This window comes from Lissotriton vulgaris, chromosome 3_1 (genome assembly GCF_964263255.1).
Source record: "Lissotriton vulgaris chromosome 3_1, aLisVul1.2, whole genome shotgun sequence".
Taxonomy (NCBI): domain Eukaryota; kingdom Metazoa; phylum Chordata; class Amphibia; order Caudata; family Salamandridae; genus Lissotriton; species Lissotriton vulgaris.
The window spans coordinates 363,788,145-363,808,561 of record NC_141689.1 but is presented as its reverse complement, the minus strand read 5'-3'; the positions used below and the strand labels follow the sequence as shown (position 1 = coordinate 363,808,561).

Sequence of the window (20,417 nt, the reverse complement as noted above, 5' to 3'; positions counted from 1 at the left end):
AACAAGCCAATTTGCAAAAAGCAAAATCTGATAGAACCAATCCGCTTGTGATAATCAGAACTTGTCTCCAAATTTCAACTGAGGGGAATTTTTTGGGCAGAAGAGGCCATACTCAGTGGAATTTCTGTAAGTTTACACTGCCATGAATTTGATCACCAGAAAAGCAATGAAAGACACATTTGTCCAGAAGGTCTAGTAACTTTAGAATTGATTTCACATTACATGTCAAGAGGAACCTACGACATTCTTAACCGCAGCGCAATACTTAAGCTTGCAAACTTGAATAAAACACTAAAACATCTAAACACAAACCATATAGTAAGCATTCAATTCAAATCACTCCCAAATGCAAATGGGAGGGAAATGACAGTCGTAACTTGGAACGATATAAAAACTACAATGGAAGTATGGAGTCACAGAGATTCCTTTGCTAAATGGGGAATAGAAATAAGAACAATAGAAACAGGATGATACCCAGACCCTCTAAATCAAACAGCCAAATTAAGATCTGTAAGGCAGAGTAGATTACTCCGGGGGGCAGTAGTACCCACAGTAAATGCCCAGGAGAGCTGGTCAAACCTACGTATTGTCAATCAAGATTCATCAGAAGTTACTAGTCAAGCGCAAAAAGTCCTTTTTTCAACTACCGGGGGCATGGAGATTAAGGTAAATAATGCATGAAAAAACAAATTACAACTGTGCTCCTGGAACATTAACGGCTTAGGCAGAAAGGCAGATGAGGTAGATTTACAAACTTTTCTTAAAACATTTGATATGCTACTACTACAGGAAACCTGGCCCACAGCACCAATGCAGATTAGCGGTTTTAAAGAACTCCAGCAAACCACCACAAAAAGTAAAACATCAGGCAGACCATCCGGCGGTCTATCAATCTACCTCAGTACAAACATACTATGGTCCTACGAACAGATCGAGCTAGGACAAACTTTGATCCAATGTATAAAAATCTTACTTTCGCCAGATCCCCTTAATCACCTGCAGCATAACAAAGAGGAAAGGCTCTTAATAATTTGTAACATTTACATTCATCCAGCTTCAAAAGAAAAACAAGAGAAAATCATGACTCTCAAAGTGTTGCAATCAACCTTCCTGCAAGCAGGAATCATGCTGTCAGGCGACTTTAATATGTTCTTACTTCAAGAGGGCCAGGTGCAAATGAAACACCAAACCAAATTAAATCGGCAAAAGATTCCCAAGTAATTACAAATTATCGTAAAAAAGATCACTGCGGCCTATTCTGTGCTTCAATATTAGCTGAGACAGAAATGGTAACCCTAAACGGTCGCTTCCCACAAGATCAACCAGCAAAACCAACCAGAATATCCAAGCAGGCACACTCTGTCCTAGACTATACAATAGTGGACATTGAGCTTTTACATAAGATATCAAGCTGTCAAATAATACACAGACCAGAGAGCAATCATAGCCCTCAGTCAATTGACATTCAAATTCACACACGAAGAGCTGTAGAAAGCAATGATCAATTCGAAATTTCGAGCCTTTACATTCTAAAAAGGCTTGCGTGGAATGGCAAAAACGTGAATGAAATAATGAAATATCAAAAAAAAAATTGTCGAGCACTCGAGTACAAAACTAAAGGTGGGAGTAAGTCGCGTAAGGGGTCTACGCGGAGAGGCATGGAGATGGAACCAATCTCCGCACTCTCCGCATAGGTCCATTATGCGCCACCCGCCTCCCGCCCGCAGTATTAAAACTTTACAAAACATTATAATAACAATTTAAATCACCTTACCTTATCGGCGGCGTCCCCGGGCTTCCCTCCATCTCCATTGCGTCTTCTTCTGGGAAACTGCGCATGCGCAGCTGCCCGCGCATGCGCCGTTTCCCAGAAGAAGTCGCGATGGAGATGGCAGGAACCCCGGGGACGCTGCCGATAAGGTAGGGTGATTTAAATTGTTATTATAATGTTTTTGTAAAGTTTTAATACTGTGGGTGGGAGGCGGGCGGGAGGCCAACTCCGTCTGCCCGAGAGTGTGGAGATTTGCCTTGTTTCTCCACCTACATCGCGGAAGGCGGAAGGCGCAAATCTCCACACATTCTGTGGGCAGAACGGAGTTATCTGCCAACCCCTATACAAAACTCGACACAGCCATGGGCAAATTGGGTGAATATGACCATGATGCTGACTTCCAAACTTCCATCGTAGAACAGACATCAAGGGAGCAATCAACATGCAAAAAAAAAAAAACAACAGAGCCTTTAGGCTCCTTAGCAGTGAAAACAAGCATTGGAAATGCAATAGGTCTCGCAGCATTAGAGTTAGTGCTTTTAGAATTGTTTATGGGTTTTTTTGTAAATCTTTAGCATTTTTGTTTCCTGTAGCCAATGCTAAAGAATTAAAAAAAAAAGCCATAAACATTTCTAAAAGCTCTAACTCAAATGCTCCGAGACCTATTGCACTGTGTGAGGGTGAGGGGTTGAGGGTGAGTGAGGGTGAGTGAGGGTGAGGGTGGGTGAGGGTGAGTGAGGGTGAGTGAGGGGTTGAGGTATGAGGAGTTGAGGGTGAGTGAGAGTGAGTGAGGGTGAGTGAGGGTGAGAGTGAGGGTGAGTGAGGGTGAGTGAGGGTGAGGGTGAGTGAGGGTGAGTGAGGGTGAGGGTGAGTGAGGGTGAGGTATTGAGGGTGAGTGAGGGTAGAGGGTGAGAGAGGGTGAGGGTGAGTGAGTGTGAGGTGTTGAGGGTGAGTGAGGGTGAGGCGTTGAGGGTGAGTGAGGGTGAGTGTGGGTGAGGGTGAGGTGTTGAAGGTGAGTGAGGGTGAGTGTGGGTGAGGGTGAGGGAGGGTGAGGGGTTTAAAATGTTACTCAACAAGTGATTAAATTGCATCCTAAAGTACGTAACAGCTTTTTACTAACAGAGCCCCTTCTATCACTCAGAGTAAAATATTTATTGAAAAGTTGCAATTTGCACAAAAAAGTCTATGTGCACACTTATAATAAAAGGTGCCCCTCTTTTATTATGTGCATTCCGGTGATGATAAGGTTTTTTTCAAGCACAGACAAAAAGCCAGTCCACATTTCATCAATTTGGGGCATTATTACTGCCTATGTAACTGTTTAATCTCATCGGCAACAGCTTGATATCAGGCTGTAACGACCAAAAGATAACCAACTAATATTTGCTATGGGTCTGCCATTGTGTTGCAACTGACTTTGAGCTGGAAACATGTTTCAGGCGAGACCTAAAAATGAATCACTTAACCAGGCTAATGATGTGAGCAGTGGTAAATGCCCAATAGAGGGCAGGACAGAGAAGATAATAATCCCTCAACCGGTAAAACTTTGAGAAACATTGGAGTGCCATAATTACGGAAAATGGACCATTTATTTGAACCCGGTTATACAATGTAATAACATGTTCCCGTCTTAATGACAGTACCACACTGTTGGTAAAAAACGAAGAACTGTTCTGAACTAGGTACACGGTCACAAAACTGTCTGTACATACAGTGAAAACTCCTGAAACGACTTCATCATCTACATTTCAACCCCATACTAAACACTATAATACTGTTGATTCACTTCACAACTAATTTGACGAATCAGCAACCTAATGAAAGTAACCTTCACACTACAGCTCCCAGAATGCAGGGCGAACGGGAACAATAGATAATGCATCATGTGATTGTTGAAAGGTTTTTATTGGCCCATGTGACCTTTTGTCTGGTAACCGTGGTCAAGGTCTCGGAGGAGAACGAAACGCGTTGGCGCAGCTTTTCTGAACATTTGTTGGAACGTAAATAAAGGATTATTGCAAACATCTAATCTGGAAGTGCGACCCTTCTGCCTTCGTTTCGAGGGATCTGTAAAATGGGCGTGGTTCAGCCGAGGGCCAGGCACCGAGGGAGAAGCGCCTCGTGGAGTCCGCGACCGTGAACCAAGTTGAAAGGATTAACTACAGCTGGAACCGGTGACCGCCAGAAAATCAAGGAGGCGAAAGACACCGGCCGATCAGCAGCGCGGAGCCGGTAACCGAAGGGGCAAGGTAAACGCAAGCTGAAAATACAAAGCATTAATGCAGGCGAGTGTCTCACTTGAAATAACTTTAAAACACCACTAATCCAAGCTGGTTACTCGTGCCAGAATCTATCAATGAATTTTGCCTGCAGCTGCTACAAATGAAAGTTTTAATATAAAACGTGTGGAACAGTGTTCAGGACACAAAGTTGATAGCGCAGCCAGAGGGGTGTTGCGAGAACCAAAAAGCTGGGCAAACCTGCTGAGAAGAAAAAAAGGAACTAAAAACTTGAATGAAAAGCTGACCATGGAGCAGAGAGAGGCAAAACGTAATGAGGCACTGCAATCAGTTTTTGATCAGGAAACGGATGGAAAAAGCAGAACGGAAAAGAAAACAGCCCTAAACAAGACGGAGGGAAGAGAGGGGAGGGGGGAGGAGAAATGCGACACGGCGGGAAGGGGAGGGGGCGGAGCGGGTAAAATAAACAAACAAGACGGAGGGAAGAGAGGGGAGAGGGGAGGAGAAATGCGACACGGCGGGAAGGGGAGGGGGCGGAGCGGGTAAAACAAGACGGACGTGCACGCGCTTTTAAGCTCAATGCGCATGCGCATTGAGCTTAAAAGTCACGGGCACTGCAAGGAATCGCCACGATTCCTTGCAGTGGATAAAGAGTGGATAAGCCCCCATAGTCTCGCTTGCTCGATGCGCATGCGCATCGACAGGCGAGACCTAAAAAGGGCATTAAATCGAGAAATAAGAAAATTATGTAGAAATGCCCAAACAACCAGTGAAGGGTAAAAGCAACAAATACATCAGTTAAGAAAGAATTATAAAAGGGGGTTGGATAGCAAAGAAAGCACTACAAACTGAAATCTCACTAAAAATACTGGAAAGAAGTAAATCAAATAACAACAAAATATTCTGGGCAAAAAGAAATAGCATAGCAAATGGGAAAATAGGAATACAGTAACCAACGCTGCATATTTACCAAAAAATGACGACAAAGAAAATCAGTTTGAAGAAAACTGGATTCGATCCAACCAGATGGAAATGATCATAAAAAATTAAGATCCAACGGAGCGCCAGGTCCAAACGGCCTCCCAAATGGACTATTTAAACAAGATAGATCATTCTGACCAGATTATTTTACACCACTGTTCAATCATACTTTCCAAACTAACAGTGTGCCAGCATCTTCAAGAAGCAGAATTCTGCATCCAATATTTAAAGCAGATGCAAGGTCGGACCCGGCGAACTTTAGATTAATTGCTTTAATCGATGTAGTAGCAAAATTATATGCAACAAACCTTCATATAGCTTTAGAAGAATGAGTCACTTCTAGCAAGTACATCAATTACACACACACTGATAAATACTACTGCCTTGATTTACCAATACGTACATAAGGCAGATTAAGAGTACCCTGGACGACATTATGAAATTACCCCAAAATCACACTACTCCACCACCTGTACCTTACAGCACGTCGCAATATAGTGGTGCATCACTTTAAATAAAACAAGCCTATTAGATTTATCAAGAGTCATCACAACATAAAGGTGAGCCTCTTGGCTTTATCAAATGTGCACCACGTTAAAAAGGCACATTGACAACATGTGAAACATCATCAATCTTTCACTATGATCATTAAACATGTGCAAATGCAATCTTTAATGTCAATAAAACATTGTCATTAAAGCATGTTAACATCGAGTACAATCACTGTGAGGATAACAGGTTAATAATGCATTGGAAATCATCAAACATGTGCCTGTGCCTTTTTTATATACACATTCAAGTCACAGAAAATGAAGTCATAGATCCAGCCCAAAAATTGTGCTGCACTTCCAGCTGTAGAGCAAAAGCTCCAGCCTTGGAAGTGCTTTGAAAAATGAGACTCTTGGAGGGGTTCATGGATTCCTTGACAAAGCAAACAAAGAGTCACTCTATAAAACTTATTGGGGGAAGGGGTTAGTTGATGCACTCCTGCAGCTCCCCCCACATTTGTGCTGTGATTGGTGGTGCCCCTGTAAAAGTTATGTAAATGAATATCCCTGCAGAGCATTAAACAGGTGGCTCCTGCCACTTTCCTTTGTTGATGTGCAGCCGTTTTCTTTGTTTTTTTATTCTGGGTTTGTTGATGTGCAGCTGTTTTCTTTTTTTTTTTTATTCTGGGTTTCCCCAGTCCTACCTGGGAACCCCAACAGGGTCTGGTGATGTGGGAAGCTCAGGGAGCTCACCCCTGGATGCTCCTGCCTGCTTCCCACCCGGTCAGCATACTCTTCTGCCAGCATTTGAGCCGGCAGCATGCTTCTCCTCTGCTTGTTCTATGTGGACAGGGTGTTTGGTGCGTGGAGACTGCACTGCTCCCTCCAGACATGGGCACAGGGAGCAGGGGCGAGACAACCACCATTGAGTGAAGTACAACAGCTCTCCAATTTGCTGAATCTCAGTCAGTGCCCATAGATGGGATCATAGGCCCCTTTCTTCTTCTTGGGGCTGCAACGGAGCTCCCCCTTTCTTTTGTGTCAGCCCCCGGGATATGGGGGCTGCAGAGGGTGGTAATGAGCCTGGGGATGGGGTCACACACATGCCTCCTTCCTAAGTGAAATTAAATATCATCCTTACACTGATCCCCAGTCCCTGGGCCACCCGGGGGGTATTGGAAGTAAGATGCAGCAGAGCAACATGCGATTCGATCCTCGCTGCCGGTCAAAGATCAAAACCTTAAAAAGGTCATAACTGGTGGTGGTGATCCCTAGCTACCAGCAGCAGCTCGAGCAGGCCTCCTAGCCTCTAAAGTGGTGGTCTTTGCAGGTAGCTTGTTCCACTAGCCCTCAGAGAGACCCACTGGTCCTGCAGTCAACTGGCAAAGTTCTTGGTCCTTTAAGGCATCAGGAGGTTTGTCCCTCCAGTTGTTCATGACTGATTTCACAGAGCCAGTTCCACTGAAAAGCACAGTAAAAAGCTCTCCCTTGTTCAAGTTTTTAAATGGGGGTGTTAGTATCTAGAAGACAGGCATCCCTGGGAAAATCACAGGTTGCCACATCACCCCTCTACCCCTGTCCCAACCCTCCTGCACAGCATGGTGGGACAGTTAAAGATGGTTCTGTCCAGAAGGCACTGGTCACATCTCCTCTGTGAGCCTCAGCTGCACCCACCCTGACTTCACTGCCATGGCCTTTCCCAGAAAAACTTCAAAGAGGTGCCTCCTCTGTGTGGGCTCCAGTTGTTTGGACTCCTTTTGTTTTTCAGAGGGACTAAGCTGTTCCCAGTTCTGGAACAGTGTGTCAACAAATTAACAGATGCAGATTTTCTTCCTCACCCCTTCCTTCACAGGAGCTGTTGTGGGGAGGCCTTGGTTTCCTCTTCAGGTGAGTGATGTAATTAACGTGGCCCAGCAGGTTGACAAAGGGCATGGGCTCTGATCCTTAGCTGAGCCAGAGGAATATGATAAATCTGAACAACCCCTAAAGGGTACATGTATGATTGTGGGGCCTATGTAATCAGGTTGGGTACACATGTTTCACCCTAGTTTCATATCTGACTGGTTATTGAGGGTCTAAGGAAGCAAAACTGCACTCTAAGGAAGATTTCCCCTTATTTGTATAATACTGCAGTCAAAACATTAAACCATACTAATGTTTACTTGTGAGTGTCCACTAATGTTATAAGGCCTACCCCAGATAAATATCTAACCCTGCAGATTTCCTCTGCAACAGGCTACCTGTGCCATTTACTGGGATGTACATAACGGAATTCTCACAAGCATAGCTTGCACACGTCTGTGCACATGTGTTTAGGTGTAACCAGCCCAGTGCCCCTTATCCTTGCTGCGTCACAGAGACCTTATCTTAAAAGGCAGACACAGGCGGTAAACACACACAGTCTGTTTACTGTTTGATTGCTGTGGGTGAGACACATGTAGTGAGACTCACCAACAGAAAAAGTCCAAAATTAAAAAGCAAAACATTCTAATGTGCTAAATGAGGGTAATCCATTTTGCAGCAGAGGAAAATGTATTAATCATGTTGCATTAGGTGAAGTGCACCACTGCCCAATGGGTGTGCTTAACATAGTTGAGTTAAAGTGCCTTCAAGGTATTTATTCAAGAATTCTCATTTGAATTATTTATATAGTTAAATTACAAGGTCAGATGGATGGTTTCCTTGAATGGTGGTTAATTCCAACTATTTGATACCTCAGTATAAAAGTGTACACAGATCACAAATAGAGACATTTATCATGCATGATCCAAATCATAAATGCAAAAGTATACAGAAAAAATAAAGAACAAAGACAGGTGTATATAGAAAAATATTTACTTCTATCTTAGTCAAATTAGGGTACTTTTTATAAAAAATATAGAAAAACTATGCGACAGGAAGGTGGCAGTGTAAATTTGAAGCCTTCACTGTGACAAATGGTAACCCCTTTCCTCTTAATAAGAATACAAACAAATTTCAGAAGAAAAGGCATTGGTCAGACCCATCTTTGTCCTCTATTTTTTCTGTATACTTTTGCATTTATGATTTGAATCATGCATGATAAATGTCTCTATTTGTAATCTGTGTACACTTTTATACTGAGGTATCAAATAGTTGGAATTAACCACAATTCAAGGAAACCATCCATCTGACCTTGTAATGTAACTATATAAATAATTAAAATGAGAATACTTGAATAAGTCCCTTGAAGGTACTTTTACCCTATCATTTACTTTGCCCGAGCCCTTGAGGGTAGTGTGGGTTGCCCATTTAGTTTTATAATAATACGGTTGAGGCGCCCTTGAGGGTGGACAATTAATGGGCAACTAGAGGGTTCAGAAGCACCTGCACCTGTGGAAAATGGGGAGCAGTCATAGAGTATATCATTCTCACTGGGACTTTGTTGTTCTATCAAAGCTTAGTTGTGTAACATATATGTACAGATCAGTGCATAGTAATAGGGTCACTTTTCTTTACAGGTATCCTTTTACCAGCAGTCAAGACACCCCTGATACACTGCACATAATAAATCAAATATATTAATTTGAGCCACCCAAATAAACTAAGCACTTTTCATATCACACCGATATTCATTGGCACACATTTCTCCAGCTGACTCTGTATTCTCATTATGTAACAAGGTTCATCAGTCTCAGACTCCGTCTACTTCAGCGATTCTACAGTGTTCCTTTTCTCTTTCCCTTTCTACAAAGAAACCTTAGAAATGCATTGACTGTTAAGAACTCATTATGTTCCAACTTTCACAGTAGTAAGTGCTGCCACATTCTTAGATCACAGCTTGCTTTTAGCATTTCTATAGCAGCACATTCTATTTAAATGGGGGTGTTGTCACCTCAGGGTACCGACACAGATAACTGAGCGTTTATATGAACTACATCAATCCAAGAACATTTTCTGAGAAAATTGCTTTACAGAATTACTTCATTAGCCTTGTTCTTTCAAAATAGGACTAACATTTTGTATGTAAGTTCACTCCGAAATAAACTATTCCTTAACAATTACCACTATTGATTTTATAAATGCTTTTTCACAATAAAGAAGTACACTGATGGTAAAATTACAGTTGTTAAATTGTTGGGGGATCATATGACATTCTTGACAGTCCATACTCTGTCAGTATCCTGCTAACGCATTATTGACTCTGATTTACGAGTTTGTAAGTCAATGATTTTGTTATCCCCAAATTCACAGGACTAGAGTGTCCCCAATGCCTTATGTCTGTCTATAGGTATCATTGAGTCGTCCTTATTTATAGTATATCCTAATGTATGCTTTGTTAATAAACTCAAAAAACAGTGCCCTTTTAGTGCCTCATGTGGATAAATTCCCTGTAGAGCTGAATGGCAACAGTTATATCAAATGTGTTATCAAAGCACTCATCCTCATGCGCTCATAGATTGAATATATATTACATACATATACACACACGCACATACACATATATATTAACTACTGACGGTCCCCAGTAGTTATAGTTAGGACCATGTTTCCACAGAACACCGTTTTTTGACTTGCTGATATTTTTTGCGCCATTTGATGAGTCTTCACAAACCTTTCCAAAAAAGGTGCTCTGGTGAGTCTTGGTGTGTATGCAAAGTTACTGGGTGGTCTGCCATGCAGGGGCTGAGAAAAAAGGGGGGTCAAAATAGAGTGTATTACCAGGGTAATTCCCATAGGACCTTTAGTCGGACCCAAAGGTACATTTGGTTTCATAGATCATGCTGACCGTTATTTGGTGTAAATCCATTCAGTAGTTGTTGAGAAATTTAAGAGAATCAAAATAATGATATCTGAGGCCGCAACTATTTCGTGAAGTTGCTGCGACCATCAGCATGGCCGCCCATGTAACATCACGATAAATTCATGAATATGGGGAAAAATATTTAATAGATACATTCACAGACTCATTTAGACACTAATGCACTCATAAATACACTCAGATACTCGTGCACCCACTCACACTTCCACTAATACACTCATGCACCCACTCACATACCCACTGAAAGTCTCATGCATTCATTGAAAGACTCATGTATCCACTCACAAATCCACGCAGATACTCACGTAGCCACTCACACACCACTGAGACATTCATGCACCCATTCACACATGTGTGTCATGCACTTACAGACACACGCAGATACTGCAACACTCACTCACAGACCCATACCAATACTAATGCACTCACTCAGGGACCCACTCGCAGACTCAATCACCCTATCACAAACTCACTAAGAAACTCATGCATTTATTCTAAGAATGCTGTTATTTCAGATTTATCTAATTAATTAAATAATAATATAATTATTTACACTGGTTCACTTAGCAATCTTTATAACATAGGAGACCTAAAAACACTCCTCTTGAATTTCTAGTTCACTTGATGATTGTCCTTCACTTTCGCTGGTACAGGTCATCTTTCTGCAACTGTTGTGAGGGGGAGCTAACTCTGACCTCAGATGATGAGTGTCAGTTTTTCCAAGGTGGTGCAAGTCCTATTTTGGTTCCTAGATAGTTTAGATCCCTTTCCCTTGCCCTCTTTCCGTGACTGTTGTGGGAGGGGTTAGCTGAGGACTCTGCCATTATGCTGCTTCCAATTAGAGAGAGAGAGAAGAACAAACAGCAACAAAATGCCAGGATATAGTGGTCAGGACTAACCTAGGGCAGCCCATATTGTTTTAATGCCCCAATCCCCACTGATCGCATGGTTGCCTTAACAACAGCGGGCCGTCTCAGACGCCCAAATGTCTCCCAAACTTGCCTCTTCTACCAACTCCTATTCAGCAATGTGAGAGCAGGAGAGGCCCTTTTACAGTGACTCCTGCTCGCTCTTCATGTCCTGAAGTCGGCCCCTAACTGGACACAACTCCATACGCGAGGGAGAGGCGCTCACCTTCAGCTCCTCTCACTCAATTGTCTCAGCCCCCGATTCGAACAGAAGCCTCACAGAGCTCAGGCTCTCCTCTCAGGACATAGCAGGAGCAGTTTTCGCTGCTCCTGTGACTGCCGTCTTCTCCTCGTCGCACAGCGCCTCCTCCACCCTGATAACATCTCAAATGACATCACTGATGACATCAACCAGTGAGCGTGTTTCGTAAACATTTCTGAGACTTAAAGATATATACTAAGCTACAGTATAATTTAAATTACTATTCGTTCTGAACTAGTAATTAGTCATGCTATTTCTTAAGATATATCCTATGAGTAGCTGTGTGACTGTCTGTATCATTGCGTGAATGGATGTCTGAGTGGCTCTATGGGTGTGTGAGTGGCTGTATGTTTGTGTTGGTGGGGATGTGAGTAGCTGTAAAGGTAATTGAGTGGCTGTGGGAGTGCCTCTATTGGAGAATGAGTGGGTGTGTGAGTGACTGTATGGGTGAGTTAGTGGCTGTGTGAATGGCTGCAAAAGAGTGTGAGTGGCTGTATGGGTGGTTCATACAATAGGCAATGAGAACAACTCTATGCCCAGGTCGTCGCACCATAATTGCTAGATTGGACACAATATGCCTATGGATGTCATTCAGGGGTCACCAGGAGTCGCAGCTGTGACCCTAGATCACCTCTTGCAACCATGTGCACTGCCTTTGGGACTTCTGGCCTTAAAGGTGGAAAAATCAGTTTCAAAACGCTGGGACTGCTTGCCCTTATGGGTGGGCATTGGGTACTTTGCCCTCTTTGGTTTGTATACCTATTTTGTTATCCTAAAATTGAATAATACTATATTATTCACTGTTAGTATATTAAAAAACTGAGCACCAGGAGCTTGAACAGGACCTTCACTGGCAGCTGAGGTAAGTAAAAAAAAGGTATTTAAATGTATATTGTGTATGTGCTTGTGGGTGAAAGTGCTTTTGTGTGAAAGAGGGTGTGTGTATATCTAAGAGCATGTCTTTCTGTGGGCATATGCACGTGAGTTAAAATAAGTGATTGGCAATTAGTGACAGGTAGTGAGTGAATGTCAGCCAATTAGTATGAGTAAGTTAGAGTGAGAGTACAAGTGAGTGCTAATGAATGAGAGTTGGTGAGTCAGATGCATAAGAATTAGTATGCAGGAGCATCGGATCATTTAAGAGAGAATGGCCATTAGTGAATGACAATAAGTCAGTATAACTCAGTGAGAATTAGTGAGTCAGAGTGACTCAGAGTGAGTGAAAGGGAGTGAGAATGAGGAAGTGAGAATCAGAATGAATGCAAGAGAGTTGCGAGAATAACAATGAGTGACTCAGAGTAAGAATCAGTGAGAACAATTGAGCAAGTGTAAAAGTGAGTGCAGGAGCATGAGTGAGAAAGAATGAGTACACATGAGCGAAAATGACTGAACAGGAGTAACTAAATAAGAATGAATCACAGTCACCTTGTACAACTGCCACTGGCATTCTAAAGGTAATACTTGGCAAAGGGGACATCCATGACAAAACTGGCATTTTGGAGGTATTTCTTGGCTTAGGGGCACTCTTTTAAATATGCTAGCTCCTACAGACAGGTGATAATTTCTGGTATAATAGGCACCAGTGGTAAAATACTGGTACTGGAACACTCAAGGTAATTCCTTGCATGCAGGCAACTGTGAACAATATTGGCATTGGCATACTTGAAATTATTCTTGGCATGGAGCACCCATGGACGATTGCTGGCACTTTTACATGTGAGGTAATTTTTACTTTGCTCTCTAGCAGAGCGATACACACTGATGGATTTGAAGGATGTTCAAATCATCTGCCTGTGTAGTAGTAACAAGAGTACCCCCTCCTCATCAACGCCATCAGGTGGCTGTCAGTTGGTGGCAGCTTATTTGAAAAAAATAATTCAGTTAGTCTTTTTTTCTGGCCCTGTGTCAAGAATGCATGAACACATGGTTTATTTCAAATCAGGACTCAAAGGGGAATCCCTGCAGCCAGCTGAATAGAGCAGTACATATGTTTGATATGAGATTTGTGTATTCGGATAGCTTTGTGCTTTATCTAGGGCATGTTGTATTTAGGTGTGAACATTCTAGAATCAATAATTAGCCAGGGAGCATGAAATACTAAGTATATCATATTGAGAACTAAATATATTTACTTACTTATGCTTTTTCAATTGACTTGTGTGTTACAGGGGAGCCTTGTGTATTAGTGATGACGAAGAAAGAAAAGAGACTGATGAACTAGATCGTGAGCCTACCAATGGATGTGCCAAACCAGTATTACCTGAAAATGCATTCTTTAGAGTGAGTTGTTGCAAACAAACCAATATAAAATTAACCATTCTTAACTTTTAACATATAGCCATATCCAAGCTCATTTGGCTCAAAATGTGTTGAATATTTCAACAAAAGCCCCTTTATATTCTAAAATGTTAGTAGGGTGTGTCCAGGCATGAACATTACATTAAATTTGTTTTAGTTATGTTTGTTTGCTTCAAGCTCTAATATATGTTGCTCTAAAATATATTACTCAGGAATAACTGTTGTGCTACAGTAGCTTAGAATTGTTCAATAATTTTGCTAGTATTTTTTCTTCATTGTGTGGGGCCTCTTACATTGATATTGCTACCTTCTGTGCACATTAGAGAAGACTCTGTCCTATCCTCTTTAAGGAGTGATCTTCAAAGCTCTTTTGATTTTTTTGGTAGGATACACTCAAACAGTAAGTTAAATATCATCTAATGCAGTCACCTTACTACACTAAGTGCACAGATGGTGACCACCCACCTGTGCAGTTTGCAGAGAGCCTGCAAGAATGCTCTCTTTTAGATGAATGCTTTGATAACAGCATTCCCATTTTCATGTCGAATATGCTGCTAGATATGTTATATGATATAGCCTGTTACATGGCGTCGGGAAAGACTTTATGCCACTGAGCACCACACTTCGCATTTAAGTACCTCCTCGTGAGGACGCCCGTGATCTTGTATCACCGCTTTGTTTTTACATCGAGTACATCGTATTTTCATCCTTTTGATTCACAGAGACTGCAGTGATTTGCAGTGTCGTGATTCACGTGAGACATTCATTTTTCTGTTTGCATGGTTTCAGAGCACAGTTGGTTATGGTTCCGCTTTTGGGGTGCCTATGTACTTTTCACCGTTTGTGATATCTATGGGTATATGGTTACGTTCTTGGCTATTGTTTATTGAAGCATTTGTTGTGTTCCAGTCTATGCACGCCTGTGACGTAACAGGCGTGCAGCGTAAGTAACACGTGACCTGGTTTAAATAAAGAGGGGCCCGCATGTACGTCGGCACTTGGCGACGGTGCGCAGAGCCATGAAAACAACCCAGTGTCCGTGCATTATTTAATGATAGGCCAAGTGAAGGCCTTGGTTAGAACCCCAGGTGCCCCCTGAGAGTAGGCCCATTAGCACTGGCCCCTAGCTGTCACTGGCCCCGGCGACACAACAACTGGCGACGAGGGTGGTCGTGCCCTCGCTGTGCGTGCCTCGTGTGCATCCTGGTTTGGGGCGGCTGCAAGGTCCTAGCCTCCACTTGCAGTGCTCGTGCCCCGCTCGCCGCACACGCTGTGCATAGGGGAGTGAAGATCTTGGCTCCCGCCCGTGCCACAGGTGAGCTGCTGCCAAACATTCCGCCCCGCTCCCGTGCACGGCGGCGTCCAACTACCCCGCTGGCGGCGGATGTCGCAGCATCTGACCGGTGCCACGCCCCGGTGCCCTGCGCCCACTTCCAAGCCCCGTGCAGCGCCGCACCCGAGCTGATTGCTGGTGCGTGAATCGCGCTGCCTGGGTGAAGCGGCGCTGTGGGGCACACAGGCCTGGCCACGCCCTTCGCTACCGCGCGGGCGGGGCGTGGCCTGCAATACCTCACGCATCACGCGGGCGTGCCTGCACGTGGCGGATTACCCGGTCGACATCACCCTAGGAAGTGCAGTAGGGCTGTCGCGCCCCAAGGGGGGGGGTAAAAAGAGAGAAGCGCATGTCTGTGGGCACTGTTGGGAGGACACAGTACAGGCCGGCCCCAGGAAAAGCACACATACATTGTGCAGTCAGTCACCAGCACCCAACAAGCACCAGTCGCCGCGCCCTTCATCACCTCGTCAAAAGGGTTCATCCAATAGAGTCCACCACTTATCGAGGGGCACCCCAGACACAGTGATACCACACCGGAGTCATGGCCACAATACCCCCCATCGAACCGTTTGTGGTGGAAGGCTCGCCATCATCGCTAGCCCCCAAATGGAAAGACTGGGTAGACCGCCTACTCATATTCTTCGAGGCCACAAAGGTTCACAAAGAACAGAAGAGGGCCATGGTACTCCACTTAGGAGGCAAGGACGTCCACAATATCGCCAAAACATTGGTTGAGGCCACGCCAAAGACTCATAGTTCACTCATCAATGCCCTGAACGCGTACTTTGAGCCAATGGCCAATCAGGACTATGAGAGGTTCATCTTCAGGCAAGCCAGACAACTGCTGGAGGAGTCACTAGACCCGTATCACGCCAGGCTGAAACGATTGGCAATGTCATGTGGGTTCGTGGACGTTACTGAGGAAATACGGGGTCAAATAATTCAAGGCTGTGCCTCGGCCAAGCTCAGGGAACGAATCCTGGAGGAATCTGGGAAGCCCTTAGCTGACATCCTGACCTTGGGCCGCACAAAAGAATTGTCTAAAGCCCGAGCCGCTCACATGGAGGCGGCCCTCCAAGCGCCGGTAAAAGCTGAACCGGTCAACAAGATTCAGGTAAAATCACCAGCAAAATGGAATAAGAAGGCCCCTGGAAATTCGGCAGGAGCAGCAGGGAAGTCCTGTGGATACTGCGGAGGCCCACCCCATCAGGCATCGGAATGCCCAGCTCGAGGGAAGAGGTGCTCAGGGTGTGGTCGATTTAATCACTTTGAAAAAGTATGTCGATCAAAGAAGTTCCGCAAGCCGCGGCAAGTGGTGAACGCCATACCAGAAGGTGACCCCAGCCAGAGTGATATGGATGATGATGAGGAAGAGGAAAGGACAGTGCACAAAGTGCACATGATTGGCACGGCCACTCGACGAGCCAGGAAGCTTCCACAGTGCTGCATCAGAGTGGCAGACCAAGAGGTCATGGCGGTGGTCGACACAGGAGCAACCATTAACCTCATGAGTGCAGCCCTATACCGGACAATGGATTGTCCACCAACACTGAGTCCCTCTCCCATCACCGTATTCGCATACGGTCAGGACACTCCGTTAAGAATCAGATGAAAATTCAAGACGGCAATCAATCATGGTGACAGGACCGTCACCACTAACGTATTCGTGTCAGAGGATGGACAAGGTATGCTACTCGGATGCCGAGCCATGGAAGATCTTGGAGTAGTCACGTTTGCATTCGGAGTTCACCAAGAATCGGTACAGCAGCTCATAGATGACTTCTCGGACATTTTCAAGGGAATTGGGAAATTCACAGGTCGCCAAATACACCTACATATTGACCAGGCTGTTCAACCAGTGGCATTGAGGCATCGCCGCATCGCGTTCCACCTCCGACCCCTGGTAGAAGAAGAACTCAAGAAGCTAGAGGCAGAGAGCATCATAGAAAAAGTGACAGGCCCCACCCCATGGGTATCGCCCATTGTGGTCACCCGAAAGCCGAAACAACAGGGAGCTGTCCGGATATGCGTAGATATGCGTCTTCCCAACGTTGCCATCAAGAGGGAGCGCAACATCACGCCCACTATCGATGACCTCATAGGAGAAATGGCAGGGGCGTGCTGGTTTTTGAAGCTGGATCTCCGGTCCGGATACCACCAATGGGTACTCGATGAAGAGTCACGGAATATAACAACATTCTTGACACACGTGGGACTCCCGAGGTACACCCGACTCAGCTTTGGCGTGTCCAGCGCAGCAGAAGTATTCCAAAATGTGATCCAAGAACTGATTGCCGACATACCCGGTGTAATCAACGTCAGTGATGACATCATGGTACATGCCCGCACTATAACTGAACACAACCAGCGGTTAGCACAGGTGTTCCGAAAATTGAGGGAAGCTGGCTTCACCTTACACAGGGAAAAATGTGAATTTCTGAGGCAGAAACTAGGATTCTTCGGGTACACATTCTCAGCTGATGGAGTCAACCCTGACCCGGAGAAGGTGAAGGATGTCAAGGAAGCTGCTCCCCCCACCTCCATCACCGAAGTCCGCAGTTTCCTGAGAATGGTCAACTACTGCGGGCGATTCATTCGAGATCTTGCTAATCTGACACTACCACTGAGAGAACTCACGAAAGAGTCCATGCCCTGGATATGGGGACCGGAGCAAGAAAAGGCTTTCAAGGACATTAAGGCAGCTCTCTCAGATAACACCACCCTGGCATTCTTTGACCCCCGGAAGCAGACCCTGGTGGCGGTGGACGCTGGTCCAGCAGGATTAGGGGCGGTGCTCATGCAAAAACAGCGAGACGAGATGGACTGGACCCCTGTTACATTTGCTAGCCGTTCACTCGCTGACACTGAACAACGGTACTCCCAGATTGAAAAGGAAGCCATAGCCATACACTGGGGGTGCAGACATTTCCATCTATACCTGTACGGGAAACCATTCACAGTAGTCACGGATCACAAACCATTGGTTGCCCTTTTCTCGGGGACCTCAACGAAACCCCCACCTCGCATAGAATAGTGGATGCTACAGCTTCAAGACTACAACTGCCAGATAGAATACCAACCAGGGTCACGAAATCCGGCGGATTACCTCTCACGACACCCAAGAGCAGCCACCCCGGCGGAAATGGAGGAGGCCGAGGATACGGAAGCCTACATCAGGTGTGTCACTGCGCGATCATGCCCGCGGCCCCTATCTATCAGCAACGTTGCGGAGGCTACTCTGAAGGATGATTGTCTACAAAGAGCGAGGAGAGCCCTTCAAAGCGGGAATTGGCGTCGGGCCAAGGAGGAATGGAAAATACTGACACCAAACGCCCAACGCATCATGGAAAGCCCATACCATGTGAGAGGAGAACTGAACGAAGACAACTCAGGATGCCTGCTAAGGGGTCACCGGCTGGTGATACCCTCTGCCCTGACTGATCAGGTGGTGCAACTGGCCCATGTCGGCCACCAAGGAATGGTGAAAACTAAAGCAAGGTTGAGGACCAAAGTGTGGTTTCCGCTCATGGATGATCTAGTGGAAGCTACCGTAAGATCCTGTGCGGCCTGCCAAGTCACGGGAGACGCCTCACGGGAAGCACCAGTCATAGTCGAGCCTCGACCTCAACAACCTTGGGAATGTGTCAGCATGGACTAAGGAAGTCTTCCCGATGGACGACACACCATGGTTGTAATAGATGATCACTCCAAATATCCTGAGGTAGAAATAATAACCACTACTAGTGCCACCGAAGTAATACCCAAACTGGAGAAAATCATAGCGGCTCATGGTGTAATGCGAGAACTCTGAACGGACAATGGCCCTCCCTTTCAAGGCAAGGAACTAGCCAACTACTTGCACGCCCTAGGAACCCGGCACCGCCGCATCACCCCTCGTTGGCCACAAGCCAATGGCGAAGCTGAGCGTTTTATGCGGACTCTCAACAAAGTCATCCGAATCGCACATGACAAGGGACAATCGCTGGAGATAGCGATATTCACATTCCTGCGAAGCTACCGACAAACACCCCACACCACCATGGGGGTAGCACCGGCACATGTTCTCATGGGACGGGTAGTGGCGGACTCCATTCCCCATCATCCCCATTGGACACCCGCGATGGCCATGAAAGCAGGTTCGACAAAAGTCATATGCCCAGGCTAGCTGGCGGAGGAGAGCCGTTCATACTCCAATCGAACAAGGTGATCTTGTACTGTTGAAGAACAGAGTAACCAGTAGGAAATTTAGATTAACATATGAAAAGAGACCGTGGAAATTCATCAGCGTGAAGGGCACTCGCATCATTGCCACCCGAGGTCGCGAAGTAGTGACCCGGAATGTGTCCCATTTTAAGCCATTTCATCAGGAGGCGGAGACGGCCACAAGTTCAGAGTGTCTGGCGTCTCGAGTGACTGCAAGTCCAGTGGCTGAGAACATCCAGGAACCTCGCAATGATCCTCTGAGAACCACATCTCCCGCCGTGGCAAGCAAAGGCCCAGATGATGCTGAGAGCTCCAGTGTGGCACCAGATGGTCCGGAAGGTGATCCTGCCAGCCGCAGCCCAGCTCCCCCGGCCAGGGGTGAGGTCCCCAAAACCCGTGGGCCTTCCACCTATAAGCTGAGGAGCAACCCAGCACCTTCCTGCCGCCTTCGGGACTACCTCATGTAAGACTGTTCCAGTGGGTTTAAATATGCGTTTATATTGACTTATCTTATATGTTAATCATGAACCTGAACATTGCCGCAAACCCCCAAAGAACAGTATAGTCCGTCCAGAGACTGCACTGATGGTTTTCAATGCATGCCTGTTTGTTTTATTTATATTTTAGGAGGAATGTTGTGTTCCAGCCTATGCACGCCTGTGACGTAACAGGCGTGCAGCGTAAGTAACACGTGACCTGGTTTAAATAAAGAGGGGCCCCGCACGTACGTCGGCACTTGGCGACGGTGCGCAGAGCCATGAAGACAACCCAGTGTCCGTGCATTATTTAATGATAGGCCAAGTGAAGGCCTTGGTTAGAACCCCAGCTGCCCCCTGAGAGTATGCCCATTAGCACTAGCCCCTAGCTGTCACTGGCCCCGGCGACACAACAGCATTATCACCGACCACCACTTTCCGCATTTTTGTTTAACTTCACGTCTGTTAATCTTTTGCCTTTCTGTTCCTTTACCAGTTCGCTCCTAGCATGTGCATTCACTTTGACCAAACATCACGCTATTATGCTACCTTCACGCTAATATTGACCATCATTACATTCATTACCCATTTTCTTAATACTGTTTTAATACAGCGAGATGCTCCCTACTAAGACCCAACACATTATGTTTGCTTGTAGATTGTCCGCTGACGAA

At 45.3% G+C, this 20,417-nt stretch overlaps 1 protein-coding gene across 2 annotated transcripts in view; it reads left to right on the top strand.

The window, feature by feature from the left end:
• The window catches only part of LOC147726460 (complement component C6-like), a 1,142,533-nt gene that overhangs the window by 720,931 nt on the left and 401,185 nt on the right, over positions 1-20,417 (top strand). For both annotated transcript variants that reach the window (XM_086960582.1, XM_086960583.1), the window contains exon 13: positions 13,599-13,710. In XM_086960582.1, coding sequence (XP_086816708.1) covers positions 13,599-13,710 — 112 coding nt within the window. The remainder of the gene's footprint in view (positions 1-13,598; positions 13,711-20,417) is intronic.